The sequence below is a fragment of the Artibeus jamaicensis genome, unplaced genomic scaffold, assembly GCF_021234435.1.
Source record: "Artibeus jamaicensis isolate MK-2021 breed Jamaican fruit bat unplaced genomic scaffold, CSHL_Jam_final contig_475, whole genome shotgun sequence".
Taxonomy (NCBI): Eukaryota; Metazoa; Chordata; class Mammalia; order Chiroptera; family Phyllostomidae; genus Artibeus; species Artibeus jamaicensis.
This window is the reverse complement of record NW_026521852.1, coordinates 2,936,846-2,955,735: the sequence shown is the minus strand read 5'-3', so window position 1 is coordinate 2,955,735 and position 18,890 is coordinate 2,936,846. Positions and strand designations below refer to the sequence as shown.

General features: G+C 57.2%; 1 protein-coding gene across 1 annotated transcript; it reads right to left on the bottom strand.

Moving 5' to 3' along the window:
- Positions 1-3,556: 3,556 nt before the first annotated feature.
- Positions 3,557-17,840, bottom strand: BLACAT1 (BLACAT1 overlapping LEMD1 locus). Its single transcript, XM_053667954.1, has 2 exons — positions 17,790-17,840; positions 3,557-3,693 (listed from the first exon to the last, which is right to left on the bottom strand). The coding sequence occupies exon 2, from the start codon at positions 3,656-3,658 to the stop codon at positions 3,557-3,559; it is 102 nt and encodes a 33-aa protein (XP_053523929.1). The 5' UTR covers positions 3,659-3,693; positions 17,790-17,840.
- Between the last annotated feature and the right edge of the window lie 1,050 nt (positions 17,841-18,890).

The following is an 18,890-nucleotide window of genomic DNA, read 5'->3' as shown; positions in this document are numbered from 1 at the left end:
GGTTATATAACTGGGGCAGAAAACCCACCCTTGAGATCCCATCTGCAAGGGGTGGTGTGTATATATGACAGAGAGCGAGACAGGAAATCACACAGGTGGCATTTGTGATGGTCTAGGCAGGGCCTGGAGTTGAGATGAGGCCAACACTTGACACTTTCTTTCTGGGGGCCAGGCTGCAGGAAGGAGGAGGCAGAGTGCAGGGGAGGCTGCTGGCAGCAGCTCCAGTTGCTTTGGCGCCCTCTCTCACCAGTCCCATTTCTCAGATCTACCACATCGTTCCCCTTTGCTGCACAAACAGAGCACGCCAGACAGGGCTCAGGAAATCTGCGGCCCCCCTGGTTCCACAGCCCGCAACCCCAACGAGGCTCAGCTTTTCAGAGGGGACCTGCAGAACATGAATGCAATCCTCTCCTTATAGTTGAGGAGACTGAGTCCCCAAAATAGGACGTGATTAGCCTGAGGTCACACCATGATCACTGTCCAGGTGGGGCTGGAATCCGGGAGACCTGGTCCCAGCTCAAGGCTCTCTGCATCCTGCTGTGCTACCTCATGCATATTTCAGATAATTAAATTATTGCTTTTTCCCTCCAAAATAATCCCTCTATATATTTCTATTGACCCATATGCTACATTCAAAAGTCACCCCCCCTAAATGAAGAAGGAAATGACATTCTAATAAAAAAGAAAAAGAAAAAAAACTTTGACCTGAGACAAGAAGCCCCTCCAGATCCCTTGGGCTAGGGTCCCTGACCACATTCAGGGCCCAAGAGCCTTCAATCTCTTTATCCCCCATTTGACAAGGGCAGAAATGGGCATGACAAGTTCTCCCTTTTATGGAGGAGCAAAGTGAGGCCTTGGGGGGCTAAGGCTCCCACCTTTCTACAGGAGGACTCAGTGCCACACTGCAAAAGGAAAGGCCAGACCCCTTCCTCAGAATCCTCTACTCCTGGGCCCCTGCCTCACCCCAGGAGCTCCCAGTCTCCACCTCAAGGTGGAGTCTGGGAGGGATTGGAGGAATGAAAGGAATTGGAAACAGGAGGCCGAGACAATCCCACCTGACCTCTGGGTGGGAGTGAGACCCAGGGCAGGACAGAAAACCCGGTGACCAGGCCCCGCCCCTTTCCTCAAAAGAACAGGAGGAAGAAAAACCTGGACTGGAGTTAGAGGCCCTGGAACACATGGTCTGTAGGCTGGGGCCACATCCACCCTTCCGGATGAAACCAACCTCTCCTCTGGGCAAGCCCGGGGCAGAGAGGTAGGAACTGGTCTCCAGACTGCCTCCCGAGATGCTGCCAAGGACGTGGGGACAATAGAGAATGGGGTGTCCTGCTAGAAGCCGTTACTGCCTCCTCTCAGGCCATTTTGGTTGCAGTATTGGCCCCTAACTCAGCTTCAAATGAAGACCAGACCACCAGCATGGAGGCCAAGGACAGCTGTCTGCTGGCACAGCTGGGCTTCCACTCAGAAATGCCTTGACCTTGAGACCTCTCCCATGTTCCCTTAGCAGGGCCTCAAGAGATCCAGTATCTCTCCAGAGCCGAGGGAGTTCTTCTCGGGAGTTCAGGGAGCCAAGAAGCTCCCTGAACAAGCTCAGCATCAACCCCTGCAACTGACAGCCGAAGAGGCCTGGTGGCAGCTCTGGTTCCCCTCCCCGCCCGCAAGCTCTCTGACCTTTCCTCCGGGTGAGCTGTGTGGTCAGGACACAACACCCAACACCTCTGAGTCTCAAGGATACAATTTCATCCTCCACCACAGCAGTGACTTCTCTGGGGCTTTAGCCTCCCAGGCAACCGCCAGGGACACTCATGGCCTGGATCTGGGCCCTCCGAGGCTGTGCTGCCCATCTCTTGGCCTCATCCAAGGCCTCCACTGTCCAAGAGGCTGAAGAACCAGGGAGCTTTTCTTCTGTCCTTTGTGATCCTATTGGCCTTTATTGCTTTTTTCTTGCGAGGACTTTTGTCTACAATTCTTTGGATGTAAAAGGAAATAACAGATTTTAGAAGACTGGGGTGAGGGGGCAGGGCAAACGATAGCAGGAGAGAAATCTGAAATTGTGCTCTAGCGTCACAAAGATGACCTGGATCCTATCAAATCTGCCAGAAGCCCAGGAAGTGCCCTGAGCAAGAACTGGAGAGGCAAGAGCCGCCAGGACGGAATGTGCCCTTGCTTCTCCCAGGCTCTGGAGAAGTGAACCAGCAGATGTCTCCCGCCTCCCTGATTGCCCGGAGAAGCCCACATTCCAAAGGGGGCACAAGGCCCCCTCTTCTGTCTAGGGGCCCTGACCTCCTCTGCCCAGATCCTGTCAGAAAGGTTATTCTGTCCCTGAGTAGAGGGGCCTGACTGTACCTGGGCTGAGTCATTCCTGTGATAAAGCAGAAGGCAGAGCCGCTGTAGCTACCGAGCCTGGGAGTGTCTCTGTGGCCGGCTCTGCTGTCCGCGCGGCCCTCTAGCACCTGAAGGTCCGGGCACAGTGACAGGATGAGTTGTATCAAAACTCGGGGAGGGAAGGAGGAAGGAAAGAAGGAAGGAAATGTTTTCTGCTCGCTTCCTATCTCCTGGAAATAGGCTAGGAGTAGGGGTGGAGACTGACCCTGAAGGTGGATGCTGGGGAAGATTAGGGGAAAAGTCAAGGAAAGTCCTAGAGGCCCCCTCCCCTCAGAAGTTCCCTTAAAGGCACCACATGCAAGCATTTCTCTCTCTGTGGGTTCTGAGAAGGCCGGTTAGACAAGGACAGGAGAGTTAAGGGAGGGCACAGCTCAGTCGGGAAAGGGCCCTTCCGCCTGCCCCAGAAAGTAGTTAGTCCCTGAGGAGGAGGGTCAGGGGCGGTGGAACAGCCCCGCCGGATGTGCTGCAGCCAAGGAGGCATGAAGTCAGTGACCAGAGGGGCCAGGGCTGGAGGGGAGGTTGTTCTGCTGTGTGTGCAGAAAGGAGAGCACAGGGACACCCAGCTGGCCACCCGCCTCTCACTGTCCACACTTTACCATCCTACTCACGACCAGCCTGCACACTCAGGCCTGGCTCCACCTGGCCCCGGGGAACGCTGGGAAAGGCCTCATTTCCCACAGCCGTGGGGGCTCCTGCCTGGGGTCCTGAGGACCCAGGAGAGACTCCACCCTGGGCTTGGAGGGGGCTCATCTCCACTTCCAATGGGCCCAGCCCAGCTGAGGCCTCTCCCAGGGTCAGGGCTGCTGGGCAATTCCCAGGCAGAGCAGCCAGTTTCCTATGCTGCAGTCTCTCAGGAGGGAGGTCACCCTTTGCAAAGTTCTGGAGCCCTCAGGCCAGGAAAGAAGTTTCACTCCTGGGGCCTCCCTGGGACTTCTTGTGTGGTTCCGGCCTTCCCCCGGGTGACAGGGGCCTCTCTCCACGGAGGCATCCAGGGGGTGAAAGCACCAAGGTCTGGGCGGGAGGCCCAGGCACAGGAGGCTGATGCCCTCAGCTTAGATCCAGTCAGGCCCAGCCGAGAAGAGTAGGGGGCAAATCCTGGCCCAAGCCTCGGCCAGGAGTGCACCCGAGACCCGCAGCCTGTGGTGGGCTGCAGAAGCGGCCCTGGTCCTGCTCACACTGCTGTTTCCCGTTCTCTGTGAACTTCCTCCTTCTTCCTCTTCATCTTGCAGAAGCCGTGGAGGCCACAGAAGCAGGCAAAAGTGAACTGGGGCATGCCCTGGGCCAGGCTGGGGGCTGCTCACCAGAGATCTGCAGGGAGTGGGGAGGGAGAGGGGGCAGGAGAGAGAAGCAAGCGGGGTTATCATTCCCAGAGCCTGCCCGGTCGGTCTTGTCAGAGTCACAGCTGCTCCCTGAGCCTCCCAGGCCCGGCTAGTCTTCTCACACCTGCTGTGGGAGGGGTCGTGGCCCCAACAGCCACTTTGGAACCTGTTTTCCTCATCTGTGTAGAGCTGTCATGCTTCAGGTTGGAGCCTGGGTCAGTCCAGGGTGGGGAACAAACTCCCAGCAGACCCCACCCTTGCTCCCCTCCTACACCCGCCCCCTCTGCCTCACCGCACGGGCTCACAGCTATGGTTGGGGACTGGGAAGCAGGCTGACTCAAACTCTGGCTGGTGCCACGGGCTTGGGAGGGAGCATTCCATTCACTCCTTTAGGTCACAGGTCTGATGATCCGAATGCAGGACTTTGTGGACCTTGAAGAAAGACCCTCATCCAGCCCAGCCTCGAACGTGACACCTAAGACCGAGTTAGGGCTTCCCCCTTCCCTAACAGTGCCCATGTGCCTGACACCCTTCCCCTTCGGGAATTCTACAGGGAACATAATGCACTGTCTTTGACTGCTCAGGGCAACATCCCATCCTCACGCAGAGGACAGATAGCAGCGAGTTCTTTTAGCCAACAGGCTGCTTTATTAAGCACCTGTGCTAGGCAAAAGGGGTTGGGAGGTACAGACACAGGGTGCAAGTACAATTTTTTGTCTGGTACAAAATTAAGTCCAAGGTAGAGGCTGAGGCTGATTTGCCCCACCTGGGTACACTGCCCCCCCACCCCTGGCTGACATGGCCCTCAGCACAGAAGGCAGGGCCCCTCCGGTGTGTGCGGCACTCTGGCTGGGGATGGGAGAGGGCATCGGAAGATGCACTCTGTTTGTGAGAGGATCCCTTTCTCCAAACACTCATGTAGGTCTCCCCGGCCTCGGCCACCAGCGGATTCCTCCAGCTCACTTCTCTGCCCTTCCGCCTGCCTGGGAGGGAGCAGAGCATATTCACGTCAGAGCCCTCAGAGCAGCTGGGTCCACAGGAGAGACCCCTGCACGCACCTGGGGCCTGCGTCCATCCTGGGCCTGGTTTGACTCATTTCTCTCTTTAGGAAGAACACGGGGGGGGGGCAGCCCAAATACTGAGAGGCAGGGGGCCGTGGAATAAGGACGCATGAGGCAGGGCCCTGGCCCCAAATGCTGGGCACACCTGTGACGTGTTTCTACTGTGTCTGAGGAAGCTGGTATGGCCTGAGTGGCGGCTCGTGGAACTGTCCACAGGTCTGGCCCACCTTGCTCCTGTGGACAAATTTCCTGCTTTTTCAGGTAGAGCAGAGGGCCCAGTGGCTGGCCCTCACCAAGCACAGTGCTTGCAATGCCTGCAGTGGGACCAGCTTTGTCGGGATTCTCCTTCCCCTCTCAGCACCCTGGTAATGCAGCTGCTGACTGTAATTTATAGGTGCGAGGCATTTCCAGTGACCAGCGGGGTGGGCAGGAGGCCTGGCTTGAGTCAGCAGGGGTGGGTAGACTGGTTTAATCACTTGCTTTCCAGCACCATCCACACACCCACTTTCCTGGAGTATATATAGAGAGCAGAAGCAATCTGTAGGATATATACATATTTAGACAGAACTGAGACACCCCTACTATATTTCTAGATCTATCTACTGCAGCTATCTCCCGTGACAAACCTAGAGACAGGTATCTAAACTGGGTCCCTGGCGGCCTGGGTTCTATTCCTGGCTCCGACACCAGCATGCTGTCACTGTGGGGAAGTGGCTGTATTTCCTCATTTTATTGTACCAGGAAGCTAATCAAGGTCTAATACTTAGATCCCAGACCCCTGGGAATCCTAGTCTGATCGGGAGGGAGGGAGACCAGGTGGGTTTAGTGCACCTCCGCTGCCGGGACGTGTGTGTCAAGGGCACTACCCACACAGCATCCCCGTGATTACCAGGAAAATATCTGGGGTAAAGTCAACAGAGTGGATCTGGGGCAGGGACTCATAATGAAAACAAGCCGGGTGAGTCGTTTAGACCATCACTCGCCACTCACTCCCCACCCACCCCACGCAGACCAGGGTCAGGGCAGGGTCCCAGGGTGCAGAGACCCAGTCCCCTCTCCATCCCACCTCCCCTCCAAAGCCAGTTCTGAAAAACAGCAAGATGTGCGTCCTGAAGGGACATGCCCACTGGGCTCCTTTAGGAAGGCGAGACCATCCTCAGGTTTTGGCTCACTGTAGGGAAGATTCGGGGGAGGGTAGGAGCTGGGACCTATGCTGCAGAGAACAGGGGGCTCGGTGAGCAGCCTTGGGCTGCAGTCCGGCTCCCAGAGCCCCCCAGAGCTGCCCACTGCACGGGGATCCTGGGCACCTGCCTCTAAGAACAGAGAGGACAAGGGCCTGGTTATCCCACCCAGGTCTGCGATCTGAAACGCTCTGGGTAGACTCTCACTTCTCCACCAGGGCCTTCCCCGCCAGGGGCACGACTCCAGGCCCTGGAGTTGCTCTGGACTGTCCCTGGCCAGCACCAGAAGAGAATGGGGGGGGGGGGAGGCAGGGCACACACATGGGCAGAGAACCCCTTCTCATTTTAGTCCTCAGGATCCTTCGGCCCCCACCAGCAGGTGCGTGGGGAACCTCTGCCAGGGCTGTAGTCTCTGCTTTGCTCCCTTGACCTTTGTCCTTTCACTTGGCAGAATATTCCAGCACTACCTGGAGGGCTCCCTGGGGAAATTGGATCTCGACGAACCTCCTCTGGCCATGTTCACTTGAAGGGAAAGGGGTCTGGATGCCAAAATGGATGGACCTGGGTGCACTGCCAGCTCATCGTGCTCACGACCAAAACTTTTCCTCCTGCCCTGCAGTTTCCCCTGCACCTCAGTTTTCAGAGGTAAGAGACAGAAAAACAGAAGAGGAAGGAAAGGGAGGTGGATGTTGGACAAACCCCTGCTACCGCACATTGGCAACATCTGACCACAAGCCGCTGTTTCCTGACTTTGTCCCCAGCCTCCTCTCTGGCCTTCCCCCAGCTCAGGTCCAAGACGGCCTGGGCGTGGGGCACGGGGGGCTCTCTGCTCAGCCAGCCTGAGGGGCGTCAAGCAGAAGAGCCACCGACCCACAAAGCACCATCCCAAACCTCCAGGTTCCCCAGACTCCCTGCTGACCCGTTCCCTTGGCTCTTACCCCCACATCTCCCCTCTCTGCCAGACACTTTCCCGGGGTCCTCCAACCCTAAAACCGCCCGTGAGAATGGGGCGGTGGGCCAGAGATTGCTTCAACACGTGGAAGAAGCAAGAGGAAGAGACTCGGAGCAGGCTAGACACTAAGACGAGGAGAGAGCCAGGACTCTGGGCTTGCAGACCACAAACTCCTGGCTGGTGTCTCAGATTTTGGCAATGTCCTCTGCTAAAGCAGGTGACACTGGGGGTTGGAAGGGTCGGAAGATAATTACAAGTGTTGGGACATGCTAGGAATTCTGACAAGAAAGAGATGTTGTTTCTCCCGCCCACCCCCCAACCCCTCACCTCCTAAAGCAATAGTTTCCAGAAAGGCAACCCCCCTTCAACCACCCCACCCCCATCCCAGGTAAAAAGCCAAAAGAAGTGACCCATGAGAGGGGGCGCCCTCAGCCTCTAGAACAATACTGAGCCCTCAGCCCCTCCCCAGCCCCCTCAGCAATTAAAATGCGAATTCACCTTCCCTCCCCGAGCCATTCATCACTGCGAAGGAAAGCAGCTGCGGCCTGGGAGACCGGATTTGGGGGATTAACTCGGGCGCTGGAGCAGACACGCCAGGAGGAATTAGAAAGGAAGGGGGCGAATTGGGTTTTCTCTCCCCACCTCCTCCCTCTCCCTCCGCCACCCAGCCCCACACCCCACCTCCTCCCCCAGAGCCTGGCCTCTGTGAGGTTTCTGGGAACTGTAGTCTCCACGACTGTGTGGATAAACAGGCAGGCCAAGGGTGGGTGGTGGCACAAACTACACATCCCAGGACTTCTTCCCTGAGTTGGCAGTGGCAAAGCTGGGCACAGTCCTCCAGTCTGAAAGAAGTCGGAGTTCTTCTTGGAGATTAACCCTTTCTTGGCCTGCTTGAGACTGAGTTCCGGCCTCTGGCTACCTGAACACCCTGCAATCTGCAGCCAAGGTCCGCTCTGCTTTCCATGGCATGCCCAGTCAGGGCCCCCTTGTTCCTTGCTTGCCTACCTATACAGAGAGAGGGGAAGCACCCCCCCCCACCTGTTGGGGTACAAGGGCAGCTACACATTGACCAGTGGTTCTGAGGAACTTGGGGCCCACGGGAGCTGGAGGGGTCAGAACATCAACAGTCTTGAAATGTCCTTACGCCCTGGCCCCCGGGGTGCCCCTGGCCTGCTTGGCAGAGGCTGGCCCAGCTAAGTCGGCATAAGCATGACTGGGACATCATGACCTGCAATGGCAGCTTGGAACCCGGGGATCCAAACTGTCCATTCCCGAAGGGCACCCAGAGGTCAACTGTTAGCACCATCCCCTTCTAAAGATGGAACAAACAGGCTTTTTTTTTTTTCCAATAGAAAGGGGCAATTTTAGCAGTCAAACAGCATTTCCACCAAAAATGGGACAAGTGCAACCAGAGACCCACTCGACTCTTGGTGTTGTTAAACATGGATGCACTTTCCCGAGGGAGGCCTTCTGCTGGCTGTCTCTGCGAGCTATGAAAAAGAGTCAGAATATTTCAAGTTTCAGCTGTCTGCAAGCAGGGAACAGGACAGACACAGCCCTCTGATCTGTGAGTCGTCGCGGAGAGAGGGCATAAGGCCAGCTTGCCTATTCAATTCGCTTCAACAATTACGTGAAATAAATTGCCCATCTCCTCCAGGCCTGCCTCGCTGGCAGGGGCCAAGAGACAAAGGACAGAAAGAACGGCATCTCTGTAACCCCAGACGCTCCCCAGGCCCAGGCCCATCAAGGTGGGACTATCCCAGATGAGTTGCTGAAATGCGGGCTCGCTCTTTTTCCCTGCTTGTGGCAACTTACTGCTTTTACCCCAACCCCCTTTCTCCCAATTCATGATTCCTTCAATTCATTCTACAAACATTTGCCCAGCAGCCCCTCTGGAGCTTTGCCTCGTTGGAGCTTTAAGCTCTGAAACAGTCACCTGGCCCCTCATTCCCACGTTCAACCCAGTGCTGGGGCCTTCCCAGCAAACTGTGCGATGGGATTCCAGTTTCAGGATGGGGCATCGCTCCAATCTAGGAGATCAGGAGCTAAGGGAGGAAACCGAGTACGTGGGTGTCCTCAGAGCATGGTAGGGAATAGGATAAGCTAAGTCTGGCCAGGGCAGATGGACAAGGAGGGAGTTAGGGGAAGGTGCTTGCCACCTCTGATCTCTGGGCCAGAGATCTCAGAGGGTAAGTGAAAAAACCCTGGCAAATTCTCTTCTTTGTTCTGTGCACCATCCACCATTAAGTTGGGGCAAGAGGGGAAGTGGCTTGGATCTGGCCCAGCAAAAACTCAGCTGGCTTGAGCTCTCTCTTAGCTTCTATTGTTTTGATTCCTGCACTCACCTCTCCAGAAAGGAAAACCAGTGATGGACAAAGAGTGAATAGAGTTGGACCCCCGGGGATGCCAATTTGAAGACATGCATCCGACAGAGACCTGGGGAGAAAAACCCCAGGGGTGGAAACAGCACCTTCCAGCTCTCAGGGCACTTTGCCTCGCACTGGCTTGCAGGTGTTCCCAACCTCCAGCACGACGTGGGAGGCGAGAGCACAAGCTCAAACCCCAGCTCTGCCCCTCACCAGGCATATGAACTTGGGCCAGTTTCTTAGCTCCAGGTGTCTCAGATTTTCCATCAGTACAGTGGGATAATAATAGCACCTTTTTCAAGGGCTGTTTCCAGGATTAAATGAGTTAGTACAGGTGAGAGGTACAGGATTGTGCCTGGTACACAGCAGGCACTAGGTAGATGATGGCTGGGGAAATTAAAGGCTCTGAGACATTAAAAGTAACTTGCCTCTGAGTCTCGATACCACATATAGTGCCTACACTGATTCCTCAGGGGTCTGTCTCAGAGACTCAGGGCGGGGAGGCAGGATGAAGAGGCTTCCTGTGCTGCTCCAGCCAGACTGCCGGCCTGAGTTCCATCTGTCCAAGTCTTCCGGGGCGGCTGGGATGGAGCTGGGCAGATTGTGGGAGAGGACTAGTATGGCGAGCCAGGAGAAAGAGGAAATGCCTGGACAGGGTCGCAGACCCAGAGTGGGGACCCCGGGCTCCAACTGGCAGCCCGTGGGGAACAGCTGCCTTCTTGCATTCACTCTGCGGAACCTCCTTGCCCCAAGTGGCTGGCCTGAGCCCTCCCATTTCGGCCACACAGCAAAAGGCTGAGGATTCGAGCTGACTGCAGAGAAGTGAGTGAGGCGAAGAAGCAGAGGTCGTCCTGGAGGTATTGAGCAGAAGTCCAAGTGCCATGTGGCCCAACATTCCTGATAGTAGCCCCCAAATTCGTGAGCACAGGCCAGGCCTCAGTAACTAGGCAAGGAGGAAGGAATTGACTCCAAGATCTCAGCACTGGGGCATGTCTCTTTCCAGACTCAGAGAATCTCCCCCTAGAATTACCAGTCCAGCCTCTTCATTTCAGAGTGAAGGAGCAGGACCAGAGAGGGGAAGTGACTTGGCCAAGGTCACACAGCCTAGCCTCATCCTCCCTGCATGCCCGCCCCCCCCATCTGGTGCCCCTTTGCGGCTGTCCCACAGCCTGGGCCTGAGCAGAGGTGTAGGTGCGCAGGAGGAGCAGGCCCCTCACTGTAGCCCATGGCTTTTAGCCCTACATGAGTTTGGAACAGCAATCACATAGGAATGAAAAGCCATAGGCCACAGCAGAGCTGAGGGGATCCGGCAGCAGGAATCGCAAAAGGGTGCAGGGAGCTGAAGGTACTTGGGGTGCCCTCATGCCCCTCCCCACCAGTGCCACCCACCCACGCTGCCTCCGTTGTACTACTGGGCCCCCCAAGTCCCATTCTCTCACCACCCCCCACCATCTGGCCCCAGAAGCATTGAAGCCATCCTAGTAATGAGTTTTCAGTTCTTGTCCTACAAAAGCCCCCAACAATGGGCCTCCAGGCTTGAGGGGTGGTTTCCTGGCCATAAAGGACCTCCTTGAATTCCCTTAATTAGCCTCCATCCCCCTGCCCAGGGTCCTTAACTACTCCTCACCCCTATCCCTGCAGAATCTTTTCAGTGCTACTCCTGCTACTGCCCAGGATCAGCCAGCATTAGTCTGTCCTTTAAAAGTTTAACACTTTCTAATTCAGCCACGGGAAGCAGAGAGGGCAAGAGGGTCTGGGTGGAGGAGAGTAGAGACAAGAAGCACCTGCCTTTTCTTAGAGGGATGAACAAGCTTCACGAGCATTCCCAAGGCTGGGGGATGGCCCACGCTTCCCAGACCAGTTCTGGAAGTTACCGTTACCATTCTTGTGTGGCTGAGAGGGGAGTGAGACCTCGGTCTTCAGACCCAGATGGAGACAGGAAAAGGGCTGGTGCTTGAAACCCCCGTTAGTCGAGGACAGCTAGCCTTGGAGCTACCCCTGGTGGCGTGGTGGGAGGGGCGCTTGGTGCCCTCCCTCCCTCATCGGCAGGATGTGGTAGCTGGCACAGGCATCTTCAGGACTAGGTGAAGAGCTAAGTCAAAGGAAACCAAGGTCTGCCTGGGCCAGCTGACCCAGCTGGTTGGCGCTTTGTTCCACACACCAAAAGGCTGTGGGTTCAATCCCCAATCAGGGTGTGTACGGGGAGGGGGGGGTGGGGGGGACAACTGATCAATGTGTCTCTCTCTAAAAATCAATGTAAAAAACCATATCCTCCGTGGAGATTTAAAAAAATTAAAAGGGCAACCAAGTTCTCAGGATCCTGGAAAAGATGGGCTCTAAACACAGGACTGCCTGCGCCCCCTCTTTCCTGGTCAGTGCCAGTTCGCATCAGCAGCTTCGAGGGACGTTCAGGAAAGCTCCAGGGAATTCAGATCCCCAAGCCTGGCCTTGACCTCTCAGGGCCCAACCATATGGTCGAGGCCTGAGGCATAGATCAGGCCCCATCTCTGCCAGGGAGCAGGTGCAACCCCACCGTAGCCCTACCCGCAGCCCGAGGCAGGCTCGCTGGCTCTCTGCGGGACCTGGCTGGTCTCCCACACTCCCCAACAGTGAGTGTGTGCACACGTGCACACACACCAATCTTGCCCAATATTAAGGGCCAAACTGGACACCTTCCAACTTCCCGCCTGAACTTTAGGCCATCGCCCCCAACCTCCAACAGCTGAAGCCTTTGGTTTTCCCCTTCCTCTTCCATGGGTCCCCAAATCCCAGACTTAGGACCTTCAAAATCTGTGGGCTCCAAGCACAATGTCCTCAATTTCCTCCCAAGTGACACTAGCCAAAGGTCCTCCCCGGCAGGCCCGGCAAGGCGCCCTTGCCAGTCCTTTACCTCACAAGTCCCGCACAGCCACCTCCTGCCTCGGGACAGCCGCTCGGTCCTCCACTTACCCCCGGAAACTCCAGGTTCCGTGCGGCAACTGGGGCCTGCCTCCCCCTTCCACACCCTACAGCCTGGTCCGAGCTGTGCTGAACTCAACTTGACTCACTTTTGAAGATCTGGCCGGTCCCTCCCCCAGCCCAGGGGCCGGTGGGTGTGGGGCGGGCTAGGCAGGCGGGAGGTCAGGTATTCCTTCAACCCTGACTTGGGCCTGGGTAACAAAGGTCTCATTGAGCCTCTGGCTGTCTGGTCGGTGAAGCACAAACCTCTTGTATCTGCTCGCTTTTGATCTTACTCCCTCTGAACCAGCCATGTATTACTCACATCCCCCTGCCAGGCTATTGGAGTCGGAGGGGCCGTTTCAGCCCCCCTCCCTCCCTCCCCATCTCCTTTCTCTCCTTTCTTTCCCCCGCTGCTCCCCTCCAGCTTTTTTATGGTTTGATTTTTGGCAGGAGACCGGAGGCAGCTGCCCAGAGGCCCCTCTCCTGCCTGAGTGCCCCTCCCTACCTCTCAGCCCTAGTTCCTCTCCTTACCCAGACCCCGCTGTGTCCCTCCGCAGCCTCTGCTCCTGCACCCACCTGTCCTTCTAGCTGGGAGATCCACAGCCCAGCTCAGGCCCAGCCCCTGCACTCACCCTCAGCTGGTCCTTCCCTGGGATCACGGACTCCCTTCCCTGGGCACGTGAAAGGCTCAGCCTTTGGATGGCTTGCCAGCCCCAGCCCACCGGACAAGCCCCCAGTAAGCTCCAGAAGGAGCAGCCTCTCTCCAAGGAGTTGCCGAGGCCAAAAGGACGAGCGAGTGAGGGGGAGGAACAGCTATCTGGCCTTAGGCAATGGCCCGAAGAGACCTCCTTGGAATGTGAAGGAAGGGGAGGCAGGTAAGCCAGGCCTCACCTCCTTTTCCGAGGAAACCCTGCTTCCTCCAATCCCGAGAATCTACTTTCTAGTGAAAGGCTGCCGTTTGGTGAGAACCCAAGGATTCACCCTCCTCAAGCTGGGCTATCCCACCTTTCCTGTCCCCTCGGTAGCCACCCCCAAGCCTCCTGCAGCTCTGCTGGGGGCAAGAACTGGGGTGCAGCCCGCGGAGCTGCGTGTACTCTCTGGCTTCCCTGGCCCTGTTCCTCGGGGCGGGCCACTGCGGGGGAGAGACAGCCAGCCACCTTTGAGGTCTGTGCTCTCCCCCGAAATGCCAGCAGATGCTGGGCTCTCACGGCGACCCGTGAGGGCCCCGCCAGCTCCCCGTGCACCACCTGTGGCTCCTCTCCGCCTCCGCAGTCGCCACCCCTCCCTGCCCCCCAGGTACTCCATTCAGCAGAGCTGAGGATTTGGGAAACTTCTGCCCCGACAGAGGCCCCATTCTTCCTGCTGCTGGCTCGCATTGTCCCTCATGACTCCACACATTCTTGGGCCTCTAATGAGAAGCCCAGAGAGCCACCGGCCCTTCCTGCCCCACTCGGCTCTTGTCAGCACAGCCTGGGCCTAGCCGCCTGCCTGTGGCAGAAGTTGGGGCAGGGAGTCAGGGGACAGTCGAGAGGAAGTCAAAGGAGCTGGGAGACAAAACAGAGGAGGGGAGATGGAACCTCGGGAGACGCGGAGAAACTGTGAAGGAAGAGAAGAGTGAGGTAGATGGGAATGGGAGAGAAATCAGACAGGAGAAAAGGGAAGGGGAGGAAGGAACTCCATTTCATTAAGTGGATACTATACATCATGAGTACACTAGGCCCTTCGGTAGCACAAATACAGTTGTTACTATGATGAGTATTGTCATCTGGTAGATGAGAAAACTGAGGCTCACAGAGGCTGGGTGGGCATTTTTGCTCTTAGAGCAGGGGGCAGGGGGCAGGGGACGCTTGAGAGAGAAAGGAGAGAGCCTGAAAAGAATGCTGACAATGAGGAAAGAGGGCTGCGGAAGAAAACAAGCAGAACAGGAGGAGGCAGAGTGGGAGGCGGGAGAGGGCTAGCCGCGGACTTGAGGTTTCCCCGACCTCCTGCCGTTCCGTTTGGGGTCCAGCGGTCTGACCACAGGGCACGCACTCCAAGGGCCCTGCAGTGTTGTCTCCTCTCCAGTAACCAGTCCCATCTTGCCAGCACCTGCTGGAGAACCCAGGTCCAGCCTGCATACTAATGCCCACAGCAAACCGCTTGTCAGGGAGCCCCCAGTCCCACCATTGTCTCCAAGGGCACAGTCACCGCGAATCCTCAGCCTACATGTAGGCACTGGGGTTGGAGGTGGTTTCAGCTGAAAATAGGCTAGATTAGAGAGCGCTCCTTTGCAAGGAGAGCAGTGAGAAGGACTGGTGAGCCAGCCATTCACCCTCCATAGGAGAGAAAGCCATGGAAGGGAGGGGCCCGGAGCACAGACCAACCTCAGCCTGAGAACGGACTGCAAAACTAGAAGCACTCCTGAAGAAGCAGTGTGCTCCCAGGCACCAGAGTCAGACATAGGGTGCATAACTACTTCTCGGACCTACTGCCAGGCACATAGTAGTTGCTCAATAAATCGTATGCTGGTATAGAAGGAATCTTGCATGGAGAAGTTAGAGCAAATCTAAGGTCCCATCACCTCCAAGATTTCACAAGTCTACATGGTAGCTGACTTCTCTCAAAGCTTTTCATAGACTTACGTACCCTTCGAGGGGCTTGGAGCCCAGCAGCCCTGCCTCTCTGATCATGGTGGCAGGAAACAGGGCATTAGGAAGGTCGTGAGTTAAGAAGGGGAGGTGTTCTCTCTCACCACCCCATACACCCTAACATAGCACATTATTCTAAGGATGTTGGCTGAATGATATAAATATGCATTTGTTGAATGAACGAATGAATAAGTGAATGGCTGGTGAAATTTGGAAATAAGAGCTAAAGGCCTAGGTTCTCCCATATTTCAGGCTTGGAGTGTGCCCGGAGCTCCCTCACGTCTGTCCTCTCAGAGGTGGGGGGTAGGAAACACTCCCTGGCATTAGAGTCCCCCATCATGGCAGGAGGGGGGCACTGTGGAAACTTCAGAGGAGTGCCAGGAATTTGGTTCTGCTGCCTCTGCCCCAGACAAGCCCCCAGATTTGGAGCTGTCATTGGGATATGTCTGTGGGTACAGTCCCTGACCTAGAACAGGCCCAGCACTGACCCAGGAGACTAGTTCCAGACGGACCTGGCAATCTCTTCTGCATTGTCCTCTAGACCTGGACCAGACCAGTGGTGCACTTGCTACCAAAAACAGGACGCCTGGCCCATTTCTGGACCCCTAGGTAGCCTTCGCTATGGTGCAAACCTCCACTGCCTCCCAGCCCTATTTCTACTCCAAAGGACGGTCAGCTCAGGGTCCTTCTCAGTCACGGGCTTCAGAGGTCCCCCCCCGGGGGGGAAGGATGCTCTCCAGTAAGAAAGGAAGCACAGAGAGTTCGAGTGTGAATTTTCTTTTTCCCAAGGGCTTTGTCTAGTTGTCTCAAGAGCCTCAGTTCTGAGCCTTTGCAGGCAGAGAGAGGTCCCAGCCCGGCTTCCCATCCCTGGGCTCTTAGGAACAGGAAGAGAAGGGAGACCTGGGGCAGCCCCAGACAGTCTAGGCAGAGAGGCCAGGGCACAGGGAGAGCAAAGGCAGTAAGTTGGGGGTTCTTCACAGCCCTGACACTTTCAGCCCCTGCACCTGGTTTCTCCTGAGCTCCCAGGGCTGGGCTATGGGAGGGAAGAGAACACAGGGAAGCGCTCATGTCACCAGAATCCAGCCTCCCCAAACACAGGACCTGGCCAGTTCTGCCTCTCAGAGCAGCCAAGCTGTTAAAGGAAAATACAATAACGGGTCAATGGCGAACTCACATGCATTTCGACCTGAGCAGTTCGTGGATATCGAGGTGTTCCGACGATCCGCCCAGGCCCTACTTCTGCCCCCACCCCTCTCTTTCCCTCCCGTGCCTCCCTCAGCTCACATTGGATGATGGTGGCCAAGCCCAAAGAACGGCACAGCGGGCTCTCCCAAGCCCCTTGGAATATGTCTCAGCAGAGGAGGCAGGTGAAGATGTGGGCATTGGGGGCGGGGAGGGGGTCTGCAGCGGCACCGCTCATTTAGCAGACGTGCACTGAGCTAGGCACCAGGAGACAGCGCTCAGGAAGGCACAGCCACCGAGCTGGCGGCCCGATGGGAGGACAGACCCAGAGGCATGACTGCATTCGGAGCGGTCCCATTACCGGGAGCCCAGGTCTCCCCACACCCAAGGCCTTCACACTGCCTTTTTTGGGGGGGAGGTGTTAAGCTGAACTTGGCCCTCCCTGTTTTGAGGGTCCCTCCTTCCACTTCACGCCTTTACACAAGTGGCCTCACCCGGATATTTTCTGTAGTGTGGGTGTGTGTGTAAGAGAGATCCTCCTCTTTCTACTGACTGATGGGGCGATGGGTAGCTGGAATTGAGTGGCAGACATGCACACCGTTCCCAGCTCTGAGCCTCAGCTGTGTCCCCTGATAGGATGTATACAGGGCTTTCAGGTCACCAAAACTGCCCCCCAAGGGAACTTCTTAGAGGACAGTCAATTCAGAGCTCTGTGATCCTGGGGCTCCCATGCCGGCCCCAAGGGAGGCACATTTCCCTCCAAAGTTAGCCTTTCTCAAGGCTTAAGTTGGGCTAAGTTGTTCACTGGTGGATGAAGGCACATTGAAAAATCACCAGAAAGAAGTAAAATCAAACCGGAGGGAGAATTTGTTCATGAGGGTTGAGAGGGGGACAGCAGGATTCTCTTGTCCCCAAAGTGAGGCTGTGGAATGTAGCCAGGAGAGGGGCTCTCCCTGGGACCCCCAGGCGCCCCCTCCTGACCAGCTGGGTAGAGGCAGAAGCTGATGGCCAGCCCTGTTCTCTAGGGTCACTCGGTCAAGGACCCTTTCTCAGGAAAAGGGAGCTGCCTGCCAGCCCCACCCTGGCCAGGGTCTGCTCCCTGGCTGGCCTCCAGCTCCAGCCCCTCGGAGGTGTGCACGGGCCCTAGGTTTGAGGACTGAGGGGGAGGCCTGCGCAGGGCCCGGAGTTGGTGGTGCTGCCCAGAGAACCGGTTTCCCCCAGCCTCCCATGCTGGGGTCCCCTGAGGACCTCTGCCCCAGGGGTGGACACCTCCGCTTTTGCCTTCTTAGTGCCAAACACATGCACAGGTGTCACAAAGTCCTCATCTTTACCTCCTGTACAGCCCCTTCCCCCATCCCACCCACCGACAGGGGGTGAAGGGAAGGGCGGAGGCGCCCAAAGCTAGTCTCTCCTGCCGGCAGTGGGAGACCGGGCGACCTCCTGAGTCAGGGCCCTCGCTCCTTCTCACACTTCCCCCTGAATCCCACCAGCTGCAAAAACCTTTCAAAGGAACAAAGGCAATGGGGCCGGGTAGGGGGCTCCCTTTGGCCGCCGACCTGGGGCGACGGTTGACGCAGCCTGCGGCGGTCCGCGCCGGCTTTCAGGTGAGTGCCTAAACCGCATCCTGGAGTCCGCCCTCTCCTCAGGAACCCCTCAGCGCCCAGCCAGAACCCCCGCGAAGAGGCGAGCCCTCCACAGCCGCTCCCAGCCCTCAACCTGGCCCGGGGGCCCTTACTCGCAGCACTTTCTGCCTATTTGTTTTCGCTCAGTACTCACAGTTCAGATGCAAGCCGGCTCCTCTCTCGCACTCACTTCCTTTGTCTCTTTCTCTCTCCCTCTCCCCCTCTCCAAGCTCCCTCTCTCTCTTCCCTCCTTGTCTGAGTCTCTGCAGTAGCTTCCAGTGGAGAAAAATAATTATTCTTCTCAATGGGTTTGCACGGGGCGCACGCACACACGCGCGCGCACACACACACCCCGCCGTGGTACCCAATCAATGCACAAATCTTCGGGGTCCCTTTAACCTCTGCGGATGACTCCCGGAGTTAATTACGAAGCCTATTTCGGCGCAGCATAAATATGCATTAAGGTATGAAATGACAACCGTTGCGCTGAACTTCAGGGATTTGGCATTTAGACAGACTTCGAGTGGCCGCCCCCCCCATTCCCTCTATAGCCCCACAAGCCACCTCCACGGCATCGCAGTGACCATCGGGAGCTCTTACAGGGGTGTCGGGGACCGCGGGTGGCCTCCGTGCAGTGCTTTGTACCCCGAGACCCCCCTCGCGCGCCCCCTGCGGTCCGGGTAGACCCTCAGCAGGCGCTTCCGCTTCCCACACGCCGCAAGCCCAGCCCTGGCCACCGCGCCCCCACCCCAGCCGCCCCCCAACGCACGGTGCTTGTCTGGGAACAAACTCCTAGCTCAGTGCCTGGAGAAGCTGGAGAGAACGGGACGGTGATCAGCCCGCGTGCCAGAGTCCGGGGCAGAGCAAGACCCGGAACGCTACTCCCTGCGGGTAAAGGGTCCTGGAGGTCCCGCTGCCTCCCACTGGTCCCGACCCGCACAACATGCACGCCTTTGCACACACGCGCGCGCACATGCACGCGTTTGCACACACACGCGTACATATGTGCACACAGACACTCCCGCGCGCGCTCGCGCCCGCACACACTCAGGGTTGTAACAAAGGAAGAGGGGCCAGCGCTGCCTTACTTTTCTTTCTCTTCTCCTCTCTTTTGCAGCCCCCCAGCCCCGCGTCGGCGTGCCCGGCCCATACCCCCCAGCCCTCCGCGCCCCGAGACGGCGGCGGGCGGCCAGCATTCCGGAGCAGCGCGTCCGAGCGGCAACTTCGCGCCCAGGCGCCCGCTCCTCGCAGCCCG